Genomic DNA, 18,047 nt, shown 5'->3' on the forward strand with positions numbered 1-18,047 from the left:
ATTTTGATGGTTATTTTTGAAATGCCTTTATCAATAAAAGTTATTCCTCACAATTTCTTCTATTTAAAATATATGGATACAAGTTTAGATGATACTTTTAAAATTTAATTAGGTATTTATAAAATTCACGTATTTTATGAAATAATTAAATTTTAATTAGGGTTTCGGATATGATATTTTAAATTTGAGTTCGATTTGAGATATATTTATATACATTATTATATTAATAAAAAATATTTGTTAATCAAATTGTAATTTTAAAAACATATTTAAAAATATTAAAATACACTTGTAACGATGGTTATTAAAAAGTGAGGAAAAAGTTGGCAGCAGACAAAATAGAATTGAAAAAGGTTAATAGAGAAAGATGGGATTCAGGATTTAGTGATTTTTTGTCTTTGAAAAAGGAAGTAAAGGTTGGTATTGATTTAAAAAGACGTGGAGCATATGGTCTCCTCTTTTAATTGTGCAGTCTACTCCCGTTATTCTTTGTCTGATGTTTTGAGATATTTTCTAATGTTTGGGATCAAAACTCTCTTAAATTCCTAAATTTAATTAACCAAAATTTAAGTCATGAGCTGTTTTGGTCATGGCTTGAGCAAAGATTTGGGCGGTGAGAAAGGAGGGAGAGGAAACCACCTATGTGCTCGCCCTTATCTATTAGAGGCAATGTACAAATTTATTAGTTTGGCCTTCTTGGTTTTTTAAAAATATTTAGTTTATTTGATTTTTAAGTATGGTGGATCAAATCATTCGTGTGCTTAACCCTATCGATAAGAGGCAATATATAAAAAAAGTACAAAATTGGGTTGAAAAACGTTTCAGCCCTGAATCATGTGCTTCTCGTTTGTATTTACATATGATTACAAGAAAGGTGAAATCAAAGTAGTAGCAGGACCCAAACTTGTCCCAATTCAAACACAACATGACCACACAGAAAATTTTCCTGATGTACCAAGCTTGCAATTTTACAGGTAAAACAGTAAAAATGGTGAATTAATTGGAGCCACTGAAATCAAGATAATCAAAAGTGAGAGGCCTAAACACATGGCTAGCTTCGGTCTCTATCAGCTCCAACTGGCTTTCGAAAAGGTGCATATACACCACCCAATCACCTTCCCTTGCCGGGCTGGGCATTGGCATCACGTATCCAGCGTCCCCTCCCCAAGGGAAATGATATGAACCAAAAACAGGGCAACCCCACCCGAAATCCACTTTTGAAACCGGGAAACGTTGCCCCGATGATACCACGAATGCCGGTCCATCATCACTGCCGTTGCTGTATATCTTGGCCAGCGCCGGTTCAGGACGGTGAGCTTCAACCCAATCAATCAGGCCTAGGAAATGTTCCTTTGTCACGGCTTGGTCTAGGAAATTATGAACCTGATTGGCTACCCAGGACAAGGGCTTTTCGATCAGTTCATTTACCTTTTGGCCTCCGTAGGGAATGGAAAGAACATTTCCGAAATAACAACTCATTAGACTTGCTCTGTCTTTATCTCCTTCACCTAATCTACCCCTTCCATCCACAACGATCCCCATTTTTGTAAACTCGGAATCATCATCTTTAGCCGCAACAAGTGCTACCATTTTCCACAAAAATGCACTGAAAGACTCAAGCTTAGTCCTTTTGTATCCATTAGAGCAGGCGAGTGATTGAAGCTCATTGAGTTGTTCAGCAGTAATGTAATATATGCGACTAATCAGTTGATCAGTGGCTTGATGTTGCTGTTTGGGGGGTGGCAATGAGGATATGGGCACATACATGTCGTCTAGAGAGGGGTCAATACGCCCTGGACGCCTGGGGTTCAGCAGAGACCGGCGAAAGGATGGAACCGCGGAGCTTGACTTGGACCGAGCCATTTCAGCCCAAGAGACAAGAAACATGTTGGCTGAGTAGGCATCGGCTATACGATGATCAAATGTACCTGCCACCACTAATCCGCCGCATCTAAGTTCAGTTGCCTGTAAAACATAACAAGCAAAAAAAATAAAATTAAAATAATACACCAATCAATAAATCAAATGTTTAGAAAGAGTGAAGCTTATATTAATGGAAGTCTTATCAATTATCATAATTATCATTCTAATAAAAAGTTAAACAATATGAAAGCTAAAATTTGATGCCTCTATCCTTTTGCTTATTAATAAATTTGAGTTTGCAAAAAATTAGCATAAAATTAGTACCTAACACCGTTATTATAAGAAGTTTTGAGGGGAATAAAAAATAAAAAAAATAATGAAATTAATTTCGACATATAAGAAAAATAAGAGTTTTAAATGTTACAAAAGAAAGAGAAAACATAATTTTAAGATATTCAAAACAAAAAAAAAAACAAAAAAGAACGGAAGGTATATAATAGGAGCTACCATAAATTATAATTACACGAATATACATTCTTATTTATTACTCTATAATAATTTATGAACTTATTAAATCAATAATCACCCAACATCTTGTATCCGTTTTCATAGACTCAAAGTTGATTAGATTATGATTATTATTGCTCATTTAATTGCAGTATTCTTTTTGGTGGTGCAGACAGCGGGGAAAGCGATGTCCTTACCATCATGACTGGCCAATTGAAAGGACTTTAGTATATATAAATATTACCTTATAATTATCAACTGCAGCGCGTTCAGTTCATTTTATTATTAAGAGATTTTTCTATTTATCAACCCCGACGATATCTCCCTGGTATTTTGGGTATATTTCTGTTCGATATTCACACCCCAAGGGGACCTGACTCTCTAAGTTTGCTGTTTTCACTGTTCATGTTAGGGAGAGAAACCCAACTTACTCCAGCCAGCCAGCTTTTAGTTGGGTATTTGTGTATATGTTTGGAGTACGGACTTACCTGAACCGAGAGCACCCCTTGTTTCTTCTTAGGTACTAGTTTGCCTTCAATGCTTTCATCAGGGTTATGCAAATCGAGATTTCGGAGCTCGACGTCAGCGTAAGCTTCAATGAAATCCACCCCTCGATTGTTGCAAACAAGCTCGGGCTCACCCACGGTGTTAGGCACAACCTCGCCGGCGAAGGCGTAGTAGGAGACGAGAGCCTGAGCCATGGCCTTCTTGAGTACACTAACCATGGAACCGAAGGTCATGGCGTCCCCTACACCTACTGCTTTCTTGTAGCAAAAGAAGACCCCCACATCAACGGCTGGCAGCAGCAAGTCAAGGTTGGAGAATGGTAGCCAGTGTTCCTGCAATGGTAACACTGCTGCCACCACTTCCTCCTTGCTCACCGTCACCGTGAAATCTCCTTCTGTACCCATGCCTTGCTAGCTACGATCTCTGTATGTTTCTTGGTGAGAAATATTGTGACAGAGTGGTGAGTTTGCATGCGCGGTGGAGCTTCAATTTATAGGCAAAAGAGGGCTTTAATGCTGTTTCCCCGAACTTTAATAAAAAATGAAAATGCAAGTACATTTTTTTTTCATAGTTAATTTGTGACCAATTGACTATTGACGACTAGCTACCTCGTGGAAAACATTAATTAATTTTATTGGACGAAGCCATGCCGCTAGGATAGCGGCCGCTCCCAACTCTCGTATCCTTTCGTTGGAAGAGGGCGCACCCTTGGGCCCATAGCTTGACATTCTCAAGGTACATGGTTGTGTACGTGCAGGCAGCACTTACAATACAAATATACACTAATGTACTAACTGAAGGTGAGTCACGGGTTTTGACCCATTAATTCATGTTCCCACTTTAGGAGACAAAATACTCTCATATGGAGAAAATTATGAAAAATAATTTTTTTGATAAAGGTATTTTAAAAATAATTATTAAAATAATTTTAATTATATTTAATCATAATTTGATAAAAATATTTTTGAAACTATTTCAAATAAATTAAACCATTCATCACAATTTCTCTTCATTTGTACTTTTGATTTCTCTCTCTCACCATCTCACTTTTTCTAATTTTATCGATTTCTTTCTTTAACGTTTATCTACTATGCTCCCTGTTTCTCTCTCTTACTTTTTCAAATTTTTCTTTTCAATACTTTAAAGACACTAAACGATAGTTTTGATGTACTTGAGTGGATGACTATTTAAAGAATTTGATTTTTAAGTATTTTAAATAAAACTAAATAGTAAAAATGATCACAGATGTTTGAAATAGCTTTTAATTGGATTAATTTAGGATCTAGACACCAATAAACTCAAAAATTTAAAATTTATAAAATTAGGTTTTCAAATTTTTTTTTTGATTTTTAGTCAAAATAGGTGTTTTTGATAAACAAATTTATGTTTTAATTTATAAAAATATATTAGAAACACTTTAATCGGTGTCAAATTATCAAAAAAAAAAAACAGAGTTGAGAAGATTTAAAGTTTTGGTTTGTAAATAACAACAAGAGTTTAAGCATTAAAGTGTAACAAAATGTTTTTGAATATGATGTGTAACAATAATATTTTTTCAATATGGTGTGTAATAACAGTATTTTTTTTGCAACATGACATGTAACAACCTTTTTTTAACTATAGTGTATAACATGTGTTTGTATATGGTGTGTAACAATAGTATTTTTTTTTTAACATAACGTATAACAACCTAACCATGGCATGTAACATAATTTGTAAATGACGTGTAAAAACCTAATCATGGTGTGTTACATGTTTTTATACATGGCGTGTAACAACCTAACCATGTTATGTAACGATAGTATTTTTTTTTTAACATGACGTGTAACAACCTACCATGGCGTGTCATATGTTTTTGTATATGGGATGTAATAACTTAACCATGGCGTGTAACATATTTCTGTACATGACGTATAACATGTTTCTGTACATTGCGTGTAACATTATAGCGTGTAATTTTATTAAAGGTAATTTTGTCCAATTTAGCTAAAAATAGTTAAAATTATAAAGAGGGCTATTTTTAAAAACATCTTATCTTTAAGGGTTATTTTTAAAATGCCCTTATAAATGCATTATGTATGTATGCATATTTCAAGAGGACATAATTATCTAACTGTTAGAATTTGAGACTTTATTTTACAGATCTTTAGTATAAATTCTATGATTGCAATGAAGAAATTTGAGATTAAGTAGAGAGAAGAAAGGAGTATAAGGATAATTTATATGCCTGATTTTGACTATACGTATTATTATTTCTTTAAGTGTTATTTTATAGAATGAGAATAAGTATAGAACAATTATATCATACAAAGAGCAATGAAAGTATTTCAAACCAAGTGATAGGATTCTTGAGTTATTTTACTTTTCAGATGTTCTAAAGAGCTTGATTTAGTAGCTTAGGAGTTAATGAGTTCTTCTTAACCTTGCTTGAAATATATGTGCTTTATCTTTTCTTTTTCTATTTTTTTTAAGAAAATAGGTGACATATTGTTAAGTGTCATTGAGCTCCACTATCCAAAATATTTCCGTACTACCCAATTTATGAAGTGGGATAACTTGCTCTTCCATAATGTCCAATAAGTCGTTTTTCCCATAATGAATATGTTCTTCCCGTGATAAACATGTTCTTTGTAAACACAATCTTCGCATTTATTTAAAACAATTATTCTTAAGAAACCGTTTCTACCATGTGTGTGTGTGCGCATGTAAGCTTGGCAATTCAAGGGACAGAGTAGAAACACTAGTAAAAAAAAGTTTTTTTTGACCAAATTTTTTGTTGAAAAAAGTTTAAATTTCATTGAAAATACTTTTTTCCGAAGGATTTCCAACGGAAGTTTTCTTTGAAAATTCCGTTCGTAAAAGTATTGTTGAAAATACTTTCTGTTGAAAATTTCAAATGAAAAATTCCATCAAAAAATTTCGTTAGTTGTATCATCTCAATTAAGTTGAAGAAACATTTCCAATAGAATTTTTCATTACAAAAACATTTCCCACAAAATACCATTGAAAATTTCGTTAATAATTTTCGACGGAAGGTTATGTGGTAATGCCTTTCTAATTGAAATTACTATAACTAAAATTTCACTAATAAATTATCAATTGACATCTACAACTCACATCCAAAATTTATAAGAAAAATATGCATTAAAATCTAAAATTCAAACCAAGTTCATGCAATTAAAAATCGTCATAAACACACAATATTTAAAAATGTCAAACATACCAAAAAAGTACCAAATTCCAACAAAGAAAAAGAAGCATAATATCATGAAATGTGGATTATTAGTTTCTTTCAAAGTTGCTTCCTTTTCTTCTTCAAGTTTCAAAACGTTGGCAACCCTCCTTTTGAGGCCCGCAATCTGTAAACAGATAAATAAGAATGTCAAACTAAGCTCGAATTATCATTACAACAATATTTGTGCTAAACATTAATTGTATCCAAAGGCTTCCTATAAGACACCAAACAATTAGATATCACACATTAAATTTGAAAAAAAAAATTTGTATTTTTTTTAATTGGTCAACATATTAGCTTATATTCTTCTCAATCTCGTTTTCATTATTACAAATCATAAATTAATTGGTCAGCTGGTAATTATTACATATCTAAAGCATCAAATCAACCTTTTGTTTTCTAAGGCAACAATGATTATAATATTGATAATGGTTGGTTTAATGGCAGGAGAAAATATGATTATATTTCAAAAGAGGAGAGGGATAAGGATATTCCATTACATACTTACAAAAACCCACAGTAATAAAAAATTTGCTGGAAGAGCGAAGCAAGCACTTTAAGCACCTATATCATTATTCTGTACAAGTTCTACACAGCTCCATTCCAAAGGGAAAAACACAAAAAATCAACCAGCAAGGAGATCAACACTCATTTACAAACAGTAGGGTAGAAAGCGGCCAACATATTTGTTGGTACTAGTTTGCATATTTGTTGTCCTTCGTACTAGTTTGCCTGCCTTATTATCATGGAGCGCAAAACTTTTATCTTGCATTGCCTTGAACCATTTAGGATGTTGAATGGTTGACTTAATTGATCAAGGTTTTGAGGTAATAATAGATAGGGAAGTGCAAGCTAAGGAAGTGTACTCAAGGTTTGGTTTTGTGATGCAACTCTTGGATCTACTGATCATGTTATGATGATTTGGATTCTGTGAGTGTAGATGAGATGATATATCAAGTGGTGACATGCTATTATCAATGAAAGTGGTAATGGGATGTTTTGTGGGATCAGAGTTAATATGTGTAGGGCTATTATTAGGCTTGTGATCAGTGGGAATGTTAATGGGGGTAAATTCAGTAGGTGTAGGAGAATTTATAGTAGGAAGCATGTGATTTGTGGGGAGGACTACTTTAGATCCTATTGCTATAGCAATAGTAATGTGATCAGCAGCATAGGCTACTGAAAGTCTTAAAGCTACAGTTCGAGAAGCCTTAAGAGAGGCGCCATACAGGAACCATCAAGGGGATTTTCTCCAAACATAATAGTGTGGAAGAATCTGAAGGGTTACTATTTTTTTCTTCCACATTGTGGGCAAGTACTCATTTAGTCATCATCTAGAGTAACTCCAAAAATACGATTTTATGGGCTACAAACCGCTCCCATGTTTCTTGGAAAATGATTCACATAGCAAATCGTATTAACGCATACCAAAGCAACTACAATAGTCCACTATTCGTACACATTCTGAGGAACTCAAATCACTAAGTAGGTAAATCAATGAAGTTTGGTGTATCAGGCGACAATACTCTTCATGCTATCTTATAATGCCTAGAGGCTGTCACTCATCTTTGTAAAACAAAGGATAAATAACCCTTTTTTTTAATGATTAATAATAAAACTTGTTTTTTTTTTTTTTAAAAAAAAAAGCAAATTGAAGGAGATGATTATATACGTGGATTGGATCATCGTGGGTTGAAGGTGTTTTTTTTTTTTTCATAGTTTTTTCTCTTTCTTTTTCATTTTTTATTATTTGGGTATACAACAAACTTATTTATCTTATAATTTAGTTTGAGCTAAAAGTACTGAATTTGTTTGACATTATAATTGCCGTTCAAAACATAATTCTACAATTGAATTGAAATGTCAAATGTATTTCTTTTTTTTTTAAAAAAAAGGAAACGTCAAATTTAAAATTAATTAAAGTATATGGTATCTTGTCATTTTAGTTTGGAATTAGTCTATCAAAGTGATGAACTAATGTCCAACTTTGACCCAAAATGGAATGAAGTATCGCAACCTCGGAATTTTAAGAATTGAATATGGAAACTGCAACTGTTGGAGAAATATACATCGAAAAGGAAAGGACATGCAAGAAGAAAGAAGCAGCACAAGAGTCAAAAACAAGTGCAAGGCCTCGCCCATCTTTTACTGAAAAATCAAACACAGGAAGATAACTTCAACAAGAATAGTCAGGGTTCATTGAATATATATAATGATACCTGGAAATAACGATTAACCAAAAGTCTAGATTTGAAGAATTCAAGTATTAGGGCAGGTAAATCTTGAGATTTTGCTAGTATTCCACTTCATCATACATTGTTACCATGCCATTTTGTTGACTTGTGCATTTGCTGTCCTTTTTGACTATCAATCTCCTTTGGCATATTCCAATGTTTCTAGGTAGTCAAAAAGGGTGCGGGCTCTTAAAGTTTTTCAATATCCCTACCACGTGGGCACAAAGTTCAACTATTGAATAGCATGTATTTCCTTTGGGAAGTTTCCATTCTTCATTTTCTTGGAATTTTCAAGGATTAGATCAAAACAATAGGTATTTCTTTCCATTATGTAACCCAACTGGTACCGTTGGACCATGTACAAAACGACAATTATGAGTAAATTTTTCTTTGATGGGCAAAATTAAATAGGTAAACTCGAATTAATCACGTTAAAAGTTTTGCATGGTGTTGTTGCTTTGTTTTTTGAATATATAAAATTAGATGTATTTATATAAATTATGCAACGCACGCTTTTCTTTTTGGGTATAAGAGATGCTAGCTTATTCAAGCAATGAACCAAATCGAAAGCTAGCAAAGAGGAGACACAGTACAATGGATATCAAGTCCAAAAAGTTGTCAAGTTACTGTGTGTGGAAGCTTATGAAAAAGATATTTTTTACTATTGTGGTTGGTAGGGCACGGGGAATTACTCATATGAGGTTGTTTTGGAACGGCAACACATCAGTTGTTGGTCTTTTCTAAGTAAAATGCCCTTGTCAACTACGTCTCTACTCGTAACCACAAAAATTGCCTCTGATGTATATATTTGCATTGCTTTACTGCCAAAAAAAAATAAAACAAAATAAAATTGTAGGTTCGAAACTAAAGACCAGCCCTATATTCATCTGACAAAAACACTTGGACCCATGAATTGGAGGATATGGACACCTCCACTTTGTTTCTTTAGGCGACTTATCTGCTTAATTAGGTAAGAAAATGGTGTCGTGGTTCATTTTGATCTGGTTTGAATAATTGTTGATGCTTACCTCGGTACATGCACAACAGATATAATAATGTATATGACAGAGATTGGAGCTTGGGTTCTAGTTCGACTCTCCAACAATTAAACAGAAAGGTTGTATGTATATATGTTTTTTACTGCTTAATTTAATATCTTGTTTGCTTTGTGAAGTTTCAAAACTTCATCATCCATGTATAAAACGATATTAGCCCATCAATTTAAACATTTAACTAAACCAAGTTAGCTGACGGTTTGTTTTCATTATTTTTCTTCGGGACAAACCTTACCATAAATAAATTATTATATGCATGATACTGGTGTGAAGGGGTGGTGGTTAAGATAAAGGTAAACTGTCCCTGGAGCTCTTATAATTTCTATCAGCAGATGTTACTGACTTGAGGGTTTGATAATACACTTGGCCTCGTGCCGTGGGGGTGTTTTCTTCCTCAACCTGATATAATTCTTAATTACTGTTGCAAAAAGCTGGTCGCATCCAATCTCACTCAAACCAACTAGCTATGATCAGGCTTTTGGTCTTCGATTCTATCCTCTAAATGTGAATTTCTTGGCTGCCCAAAGTCTGCTAGCTATTACAGGGCAAATAATAAAGCTTTTTTGTACTCATCCAACAACCAACTCACCATATATCTTTCAATATTTTAACAACCTACATTGGCTTTTGTCAATTTTCACGCAGCAGATACCTCTGGCTTGATGGTTTGGTTAGAAATTGATAGCTGAAGATTCCCTAATCCATGGTTTCTTTATCAATTCTCTGAACATCCCAGCACTAAATTCTCAACAAAATCGGCCTTGTCTTTCATCATGTTGGTCACAATTCCCAGTGACCAATTCAATAAAAAGCGACTTTCCGTTTGTAAACCACCGAGCAAATGCCTGATAGTCAATGTTATGATAACCACATTAACTTTAAGCTGCAAATTGCCTTAATTAAAATGATTAGATTATGAGTTGCAAAGTCCTCTTCCAATTCTAGTTTTAATATGTACAATTGGTAGGCAACCGGTATCATATATAATTAATCCAAGTTTATTGAGGCCTGGATCAATGCTAATTATAACTTGTCCTCGGTTCCCTAAAATTTCCAAACACCACCAACCAACCATCGATCAGACCTCACGCTTCCCATCTGCTATTTGCCTAGCTTATATTATACTCATTTAGTAGATGCTTGTTTAAGACTTGAAAGGGAAAAAATTAGAAGGAAGGAAAAGAATATACATTTTAATTAAGACCTAATCACGTACTTAATAAAAATATATCCTCGAGTAATAAGCTCGTCTTAAATCATTTAAACGTAATTCACATTTTTCATTGACTCATCAACTTTGAGAAATTTCTAATTAACTATTTTCTCTACAAAGGAAGACAAAATAAAATTATATCTTACTAGTCTTCCAAAACTACAAATGATTTACTCAATGCTACAATGTTTAACATCTAGAATCATATGAAATTGACCAAGCATGTGTTACGTTAAAATCGAACTTTTGATCGAAACCAGAAGACTAGATCATGTTTGTTTTTTTTTTTTTAAAGAAAAAAATTAAATTTATTTTTTTGATTCATGTGATCAGTGCTATACAATGGGAAGTAGTCATTTGTCATCTCTTAAATCACGTTCTTATTATCTGAATATTAGAATCGGAAACCTGTAAGTTGGAATTTCAAATTCTAACCTTCAAAAGTTTAACAAATTTGAGGTTTAATTACATTTTTTTAAGCAATATATTTTTTTATATAATGAAATTTTAAAAAGTGAAGTTATTAGAATTTTTAATTGCACTTATTTAACATTTACTTGTAATATTAGAAGTGCAGTCATTGTTAGTATATGCAATTTTTATAACTACATTATATTCATAATATTGTTAAAAATTGACATAGAGGAAAAAAATCTATAAAAGTGCTGTATAAATTGTCCAAAAAATGTTATCAAACTATTTTTAATAGCACATTTGAAAAAAAAAATGAATTTTAAATCAAATTTATTGTAATGGCATCATCCAAATTAACTAGTTGTTTCTTGATGGTTAAAATCTTGAGCAATTGAGGTAAACAAAAAGCCTTCAAACCAATAGGTTCCAAGTTAAAATCCCAGAATATGTGGTTTTCTCTCATTTACTTAGGATTTTCTGTAATTGTATTTGGTTTCTTTATTTTTTTTTAAAATCAAATGTACAAGTAGAAATCAATTTAAGTAATGTATACTCAATACATATGAAACAATTATTACTACATTTAAGAAGAATTAATAAACAAATTAGATAAATCAATAAATCAACACAAAATTGAACGAACTTAATCCACTTAAATTTGTAATTTAAAAATGCAAAGATATCTTCCTTTTCATTGAAAAATGATCTCACTTACATATTTGGTTTCTCATTTTGAATGTACTAGTTATGCCACCTTAATTTATGCATTGGAAGTGGATTGGTTGGGATTTTATTCAAATTCTTAATTTGGTTTTTTCCAATTGAAAATTGGAGAAACCATTAATATATATATAACTTATTTAAGAAACATCATTTGTCTTATGGTTCAACTCATTCACTACCTTTTTGTTTCTTCTACCAAAGTTATATAACACCACTACAATAACAAATCACATGTATGAGATTTAAAATTCATTTATGATCTTATAATAATGAGTAAATAGCCTTTTTTTTTTTTTGCTTTTTTGAGTAAATGGCCTATTTGGTCACTTGACTTTTCAAGATTTTTGATTAAACTATCTTACTTTTAAAAATCATATTTTAGTGACCAATATTAATTTGTAGAAATTAGTGTTTAGGTCAAGAAATCGTTAAAAGCTATCAACGTTTGTCTAACATAGTTTTTCTCGTCAACTAATCTTGATCACATGGTTGATGATGAATTGATGTCAATGTATCAGCAGATCAAGGTTAACTTACGTGAAAAAACTATTGTTAGTGATCATCAAAGCATTGATTCTTTATAAATGTTAATGACAAAAGCATAAGTTTTCAAAATTAAGTAATTAAAATAGAAACTCATGACCAAATGGGTAATCTACCTTATAATTAAATGTAAATGCTTATTATAATTGTATTTAAAATAATTTTTTTTGAAAAAAAAATACAATAAAGGAGATTTCAACCCACTTCTTGGGGCCTTCTTCTAGAAGTCAAGGCTACCATGTAGCTAATTTCACACGTCACAGACGGTACAAATTGACCTATCCAAGGGAACAATTATACCCTTAACCATCCAAAAGTAATGGGACAAAAAATCATTGGGTTTGGTGGATTGAAGATGATGTTTCTTCTAATAAGCTTATATAAATTTCAATTGTAAAGTAGTTACATCATAGCTAAACTTATGTTATTAATAACAACTGTAAGCAAACAATCAACGTTTGATTACTTGATGATTGTTAATCATTTCATAGAATAGTTAGTTAAGATTTAAGGTTTTGCATTTATTTTCTTCCTATTGTAAAGACTATGCATAATATTTAACAAAATTTAAATAAATTTTTATTCTTTTATTGTATTAATGAAGCTTTTGTATTTTTATTTTAAATTAAATAAGTCTATGTGGTTAACTATGGATTAATTATTATTAGTTAAAATATTTAATTTTTTTTAAAAAAATATTATGTTTTAAAAAATAATTAATAATAAATATAATGAAAAAGACGTCCTTTCTAAATTGCTTAAGCCATTTGCTGTCTTGTTGATGTTGTTTAGCTGCATAGCAATATGCTACATCATGACAACCAACCCTCTGCTGGATTAATAGTGAAAGCTAGTTTTGTTTGTATTATCATGTCCTATTTAATATCAAGCTATGATACCATTATGCACAACCTTTCAGTGAAGTAATTATCATATAAGAATGCGTAAATATATAGAATTAAACTCACAAAGGAAAATATTATTCCACTTGATGTGATAATAGTTTATTAATTTAGTTTGGTATACCTTATTTATGAATTAATTGATTTACCCTTGAATTGATAGATTCTATTTTTAAATTTATCTTGCAAATCACATATCATGTCAGAGAGTACAAATGTTTGGGACACAAAAGGTAGGCAAGTTGTATGAATCTTAAGCAAATCAGTCTGCAAACTTTACATATATATGATTAAATGATAAACCTAGTTTGAGGAAACCTTTGTAAGATAATCAAAAGTCAAGGGCCTAAACACATTTGCAGCTTGCTCTTCTATTAGCTCCAACTGCCCTTTCAAGAGGTGCATATAGACCACCCAGTCACCATCTCCCGCCGGACTGGGCATCGGCATAACGTATCCACAAAGCCCACCCCATGGGAAATGGTATGACCCAAACGTGGGGCTGCCCCATCCGAAATCCACTTTTGAAACTGGGAAACGTTGCCCTGATGACACCACCAAAGCTGGCCCATCGTCCTTGCCCACGCAGTATACCCTTGTCATTGCAGGCTCAGGGCGGTGAGCTTCAACCCAATCAATCAGTCCCAGGAAATGTTCCTGGTCCGTCGCAGGTTTTAAAAAATCATGAACCTGTTTTGCCACCCAAGTCACAGGCTTCTCAACAAGTTCACCCACTGTCTGGGATCCGTACGGAATGGATAGCACATTCCCGAAATGAGAACCCATGAGAGTTGCTTTATCTTGGTCTCCTTCACCTAACCTTGACCTCCCATCCGCAACAATCCCCATTTTTGATATCTTGTCTCCATCTTGGGTGGCTACAGTCGCCACCATTTTCCACAAAAATGCACTAAAAGACTCAAGCTTGGTCCTGTTGTGTCCGTCGGAGGAAGCAAGCGACTGAAGCTCATTGAGTTTGTCAGCAGTAACATAATAAATGCGACTGATGAGATGATCAGTAGGTTCATGGAACTCTTCCGGGGGTGGCAACGAGGGTATTGGCACGTACATCTCATCAAGGGAAGGGTCAAAGCGCCCAGGGCGTCTCGGGTTCAGCAGAGATCGACGAAAGGATGGTACAACCGAAACCGGCTTCGAGCGAGCTATTTCAGCCCATGACACGAGAAACATGTTGGTTGAGTAGGCATCAGAAATTCGATGATCAAAGGAGCATGCCACCACTATACCCCCACATTTAAGTTCAGTTGCCTGTCAAAATTGAATGCATCCCAAGTTTAGGCATTCAACGAGAAAAGATTGTCCTAAACAATCTAACCTCGATTTCAGAGAAAAAAGCAAAAGGTTAATTAAATCCATGACTTGTTTACTTGTAATTCAAGTTTAATAGGCTCATTAGACCCAATTCTGATAGGCATGAATATAGATCAACTTTCCCAAACATCAATCAAGTTAACCATTGAGTATACTTCACACAACACTCTTTCACACGACTTTTGAGTGCAAGAAAACAAATAATAATAATAAGGATAAGGTTACTGAAGTCAGACTCTTCAATCTATTTGGTGTCCCATAGTCATCATATGAAGTTGCTAATTATTTCCTGACTTTTTCCTTCTTACGTTTTTTTATCTATTGTAGCCAGATATCTTGTGGGAACAAGTCAAATGATTGAAAGGGTTTCAACTACTACCCAATTTCTTCGTTAATAGATTCGGATTCTGACTTCCCAGTAATTTAAATGATGATACTGACTACATATAAATAAATATATATATATATATATATATATAGTCAATATTGCTGTTTTAGTAAAATTGAAGAAATTAATCTGGAAGGGGATAAATGAGTTGAATACTATATAAGGGAGCTATATATATATAACAAGATGGAAGATATGAATTGGAAAATGAGGTTTTGGCTTACTACTCAACTTAAAGAGAGAAACAAACTAATGAAAACACAAATCAAACACTTTCTCCTTTTCATACTTCAAAGAGTTAGAAATTTCAAGGTTCAAACCCCCTTTTACTCAGTCAATAAATAATTTTATTAGCATCTATCAAAGCTGATTATGACACCAGGGTAGGAAAAAACCCATGATAATTAAAACAGCGTAAGTTTCGCACAACAAACAGACATTCAGAATACCCTATCCTCCATGGTTAGGTAGCTATTTAAAAAAAAAAAACAAAACAGACATTCAGAAGGATGCAGACAAATAAAAAAATAGCTTTCCAAACCAACCCACAGGTATGCAAGAGACAGCCAGGTTTTGGAATTGGATTCATTGTGAGAGATCAGAGTTCATTATGCAGTCCAACCCAATAACATCCAAGCATAACAAAAAATGAAAATGAAAACAAGCTTTAAGTTGTATGTGTTGTGAAAGAAGCAGCTTAACCTTAGCACAAAATTCAATATTAAATTAAGTACCATCAGTATTACAATGCAATCATTTGTGTGTGATATGACTAATTAAGAAAGGGAATTAATTTTCGTTTTCAGACCATTTCTGTGGCTTTCTTTTTGGTAGGTAACATTTTTGAGGTTATGAGTTACGTCCAATAGTATTGTCCTGAGTCCAGGACAAAGATAAATTATTTTTATTGGGTAAGGTGAGGCAACACTCAAACATGCATGGTGACTTACCTGAATTGAGAGCACACCATGTTTCTTTTCGGGTACGAATTTGCCTTCAATGCTCTCATCAGGGTTATGCAAGTTGAGGTTTTCAAGCTCAATATCTGCATAAGCCTCAATGAAATCGACACCTCGATTGTTACAGAGAAGCTCAGGCTCCCCCAGAGCGTTTGTCACGACCTCCCCAGCAAAAGCGTAGTAGGACAAAAGAGCTTGAGCCAAGGCCTTCTTCAGAACACTAACCATGGAACCGAAACTCATCGTTGGTTTCTTGTAACAGAAGAAAAGTCCAACATCAAGTGGTGGCAGAAGCAAGTCCAGGTTGGTGAGTGGCAGCCAGTGCTCTTGGAATGGAAGAGCCGCTGCCACCACCTCCTTTTTGCCCACTGATACCATGAAATCTCCCTTAGCTGACCCCATTTCTGAGTAAAATGAGAGATACCTGGGTTAGCTTTGCTTTGGGTTAGAGAGTAGGCAGGAATTTATAGTTAAAAAAAGGGAGAATCAAATAATGTTCCTCTCAACCCCAAATTTCATTGTCAAAGAAAATGGGATAAAAAATATTATTATCGATAATGTCAATGACAAATTGTTCTGTTAGACTGTTACATCCCAGCTTGATATATATAGTACAAAACATATTGCTTCACACGGTAGCTGATCACCACCGACACCCCCTCTACAGCGTTCCTTTCTTAATTCAATCTATCCATATCCTTTTGCAAACAAGAAAGAACATGTAAATTTGAATAATTCCAGAACACAAAATGCAAAAAGCTTTCCTCGTTCAACACAAAAATGGAGGGTTTCTGCTCATTTGCCTTGTCCTACAATGAAGTATGTTGTACTCGAAACAGGTGCCTCCCATAAAACTGATGAAAGGATAGGACAAAATTCATGTTAATACATTTGGATAATCACTTGAGGATGGTAGAAGAGCCCATCATGGTATTTGTAATCAATAGTTGATGTATGCATTTCATACTCATTTGTATTAATTATTTAATTCTGAAAGCAGACCCCCCAACTAAAAAATGATACAACAACTCATCTGCCTTGAGCATTTTCCTATTTCAGTTCTACATTTGCTCGTGTCTAATCCAAAGATAAGATCATCATAAAACGAAATCATTTAACCTTTCCCAGTAAATAGTTTTCAGATGTAAATACTATTAACTTTCTTATCTTATCACTCTGTTTTTTTCACAATAACTTGCAATACTAAACCAACCATATATAAGGTATATTTACATATATATGTTAGACAATGCTATATATAGTTATCTCCATTAATTATCTAGTCTAATAATGGACAACATGTCCTTCACCGAATCATGCAATGGCAAACATTTTACAACAATTTCAGAATATAATCAAATTACAATGACTTAAGTTGTTCTTATATTTGGACACCGTCCCCAAGTTTACCCACTGCCCCAAAGTTAAGCTACTTTTCTTTCCTTGCCGTCATAACCAAGATCTCACCTAAAGCTCAAGACCTTTCACCTCTTACAAGAGGTGAGTCCAATCGATTAGATATTGATCATTAGTTTGTTAGTCTTGTCTTTCGAGTTTAATTATAGGGAAAAAAAAAAGACAATCGTGCCTATCATTTTCTTCAGCTGTTTTTAACTGTTAATATTATATTCCATGGGCAAAAGACTGATAGACATGCAGGCTATCAATTTATAGATCCATCTGTATTGCTTCCTTTTCATGGTCCTTGTCATAATGGAAATTTTCTGTAATAGAATAATCTTTATTTGCAGTTTGCACACCTAAATGGATAAATAGTTAAACAGCTTAACTGACATAAACGAAATTATAGTGCTTAATTTCATATTCGGATATTTAGTATGTGACTAGGTAACAATTAAAAATTTTAATCCGATATTTGTAAAGTTCGTATACCTCATTAAATAGTAAGATTTAAATTAAGATATCTTAAAAAGAACAAGTATCTTACCAGTTGATATCCCTGTAATTACATAATCATTTACAAAATCTGTATGCTGGTGGCAGTTTTATCAAGAAAGCCAGTACTTTTTTCTGTTTAACAGATGATTTTGGACCATACAAGTAGAGTTACCTGGTCCATCCAAAAAGCTAAGCTTCAAACCTTCAGATTAGAAATTGAAACCAGTTTGGCTTATTCCATGATCAATTTGTATAATTCTTTCAACAATGTAG

General features: G+C 33.2%; 2 protein-coding genes across 2 annotated transcripts; both read right to left on the reverse strand.

Moving 5' to 3' along the window:
• Positions 1-817: 817 nt before the first annotated feature.
• On the reverse strand, positions 818-3,356 carry LOC110426191 (coniferyl alcohol acyltransferase-like). Its single transcript, XM_021441354.2, has 2 exons — positions 2,859-3,356; positions 818-1,965 (listed from the first exon to the last, which is right to left on the reverse strand). Exons 1-2 carry the CDS (start codon positions 3,279-3,281, stop codon positions 997-999), a joined length of 1,392 nt encoding a protein of 463 aa, XP_021297029.1. The 5' UTR covers positions 3,282-3,356; the 3' UTR covers positions 818-996.
• Positions 3,357-13,438: 10,082 nt separating this feature from the next.
• Positions 13,439-16,409, reverse strand: LOC110426201 (HXXXD-type acyl-transferase family protein). Its single transcript, XM_021441368.2, has 2 exons — positions 15,867-16,409; positions 13,439-14,465 (listed from the first exon to the last, which is right to left on the reverse strand). The coding sequence occupies exons 1-2, from the start codon at positions 16,275-16,277 to the stop codon at positions 13,500-13,502; spliced, it is 1,377 nt and encodes a 458-aa protein (XP_021297043.1). The 5' UTR covers positions 16,278-16,409; the 3' UTR covers positions 13,439-13,499.
• Positions 16,410-18,047: the final 1,638 nt, after the last annotated feature.

This window comes from Theobroma umbraticum, unplaced genomic scaffold (assembly GCF_002168275.2).
Source record: "Theobroma umbraticum cultivar Fairchild unplaced genomic scaffold, ASM216827v3 scaffold_55.0, whole genome shotgun sequence".
In the NCBI taxonomy this organism is placed as follows: Eukaryota; Viridiplantae; Streptophyta; class Magnoliopsida; order Malvales; family Malvaceae; genus Theobroma; species Theobroma umbraticum.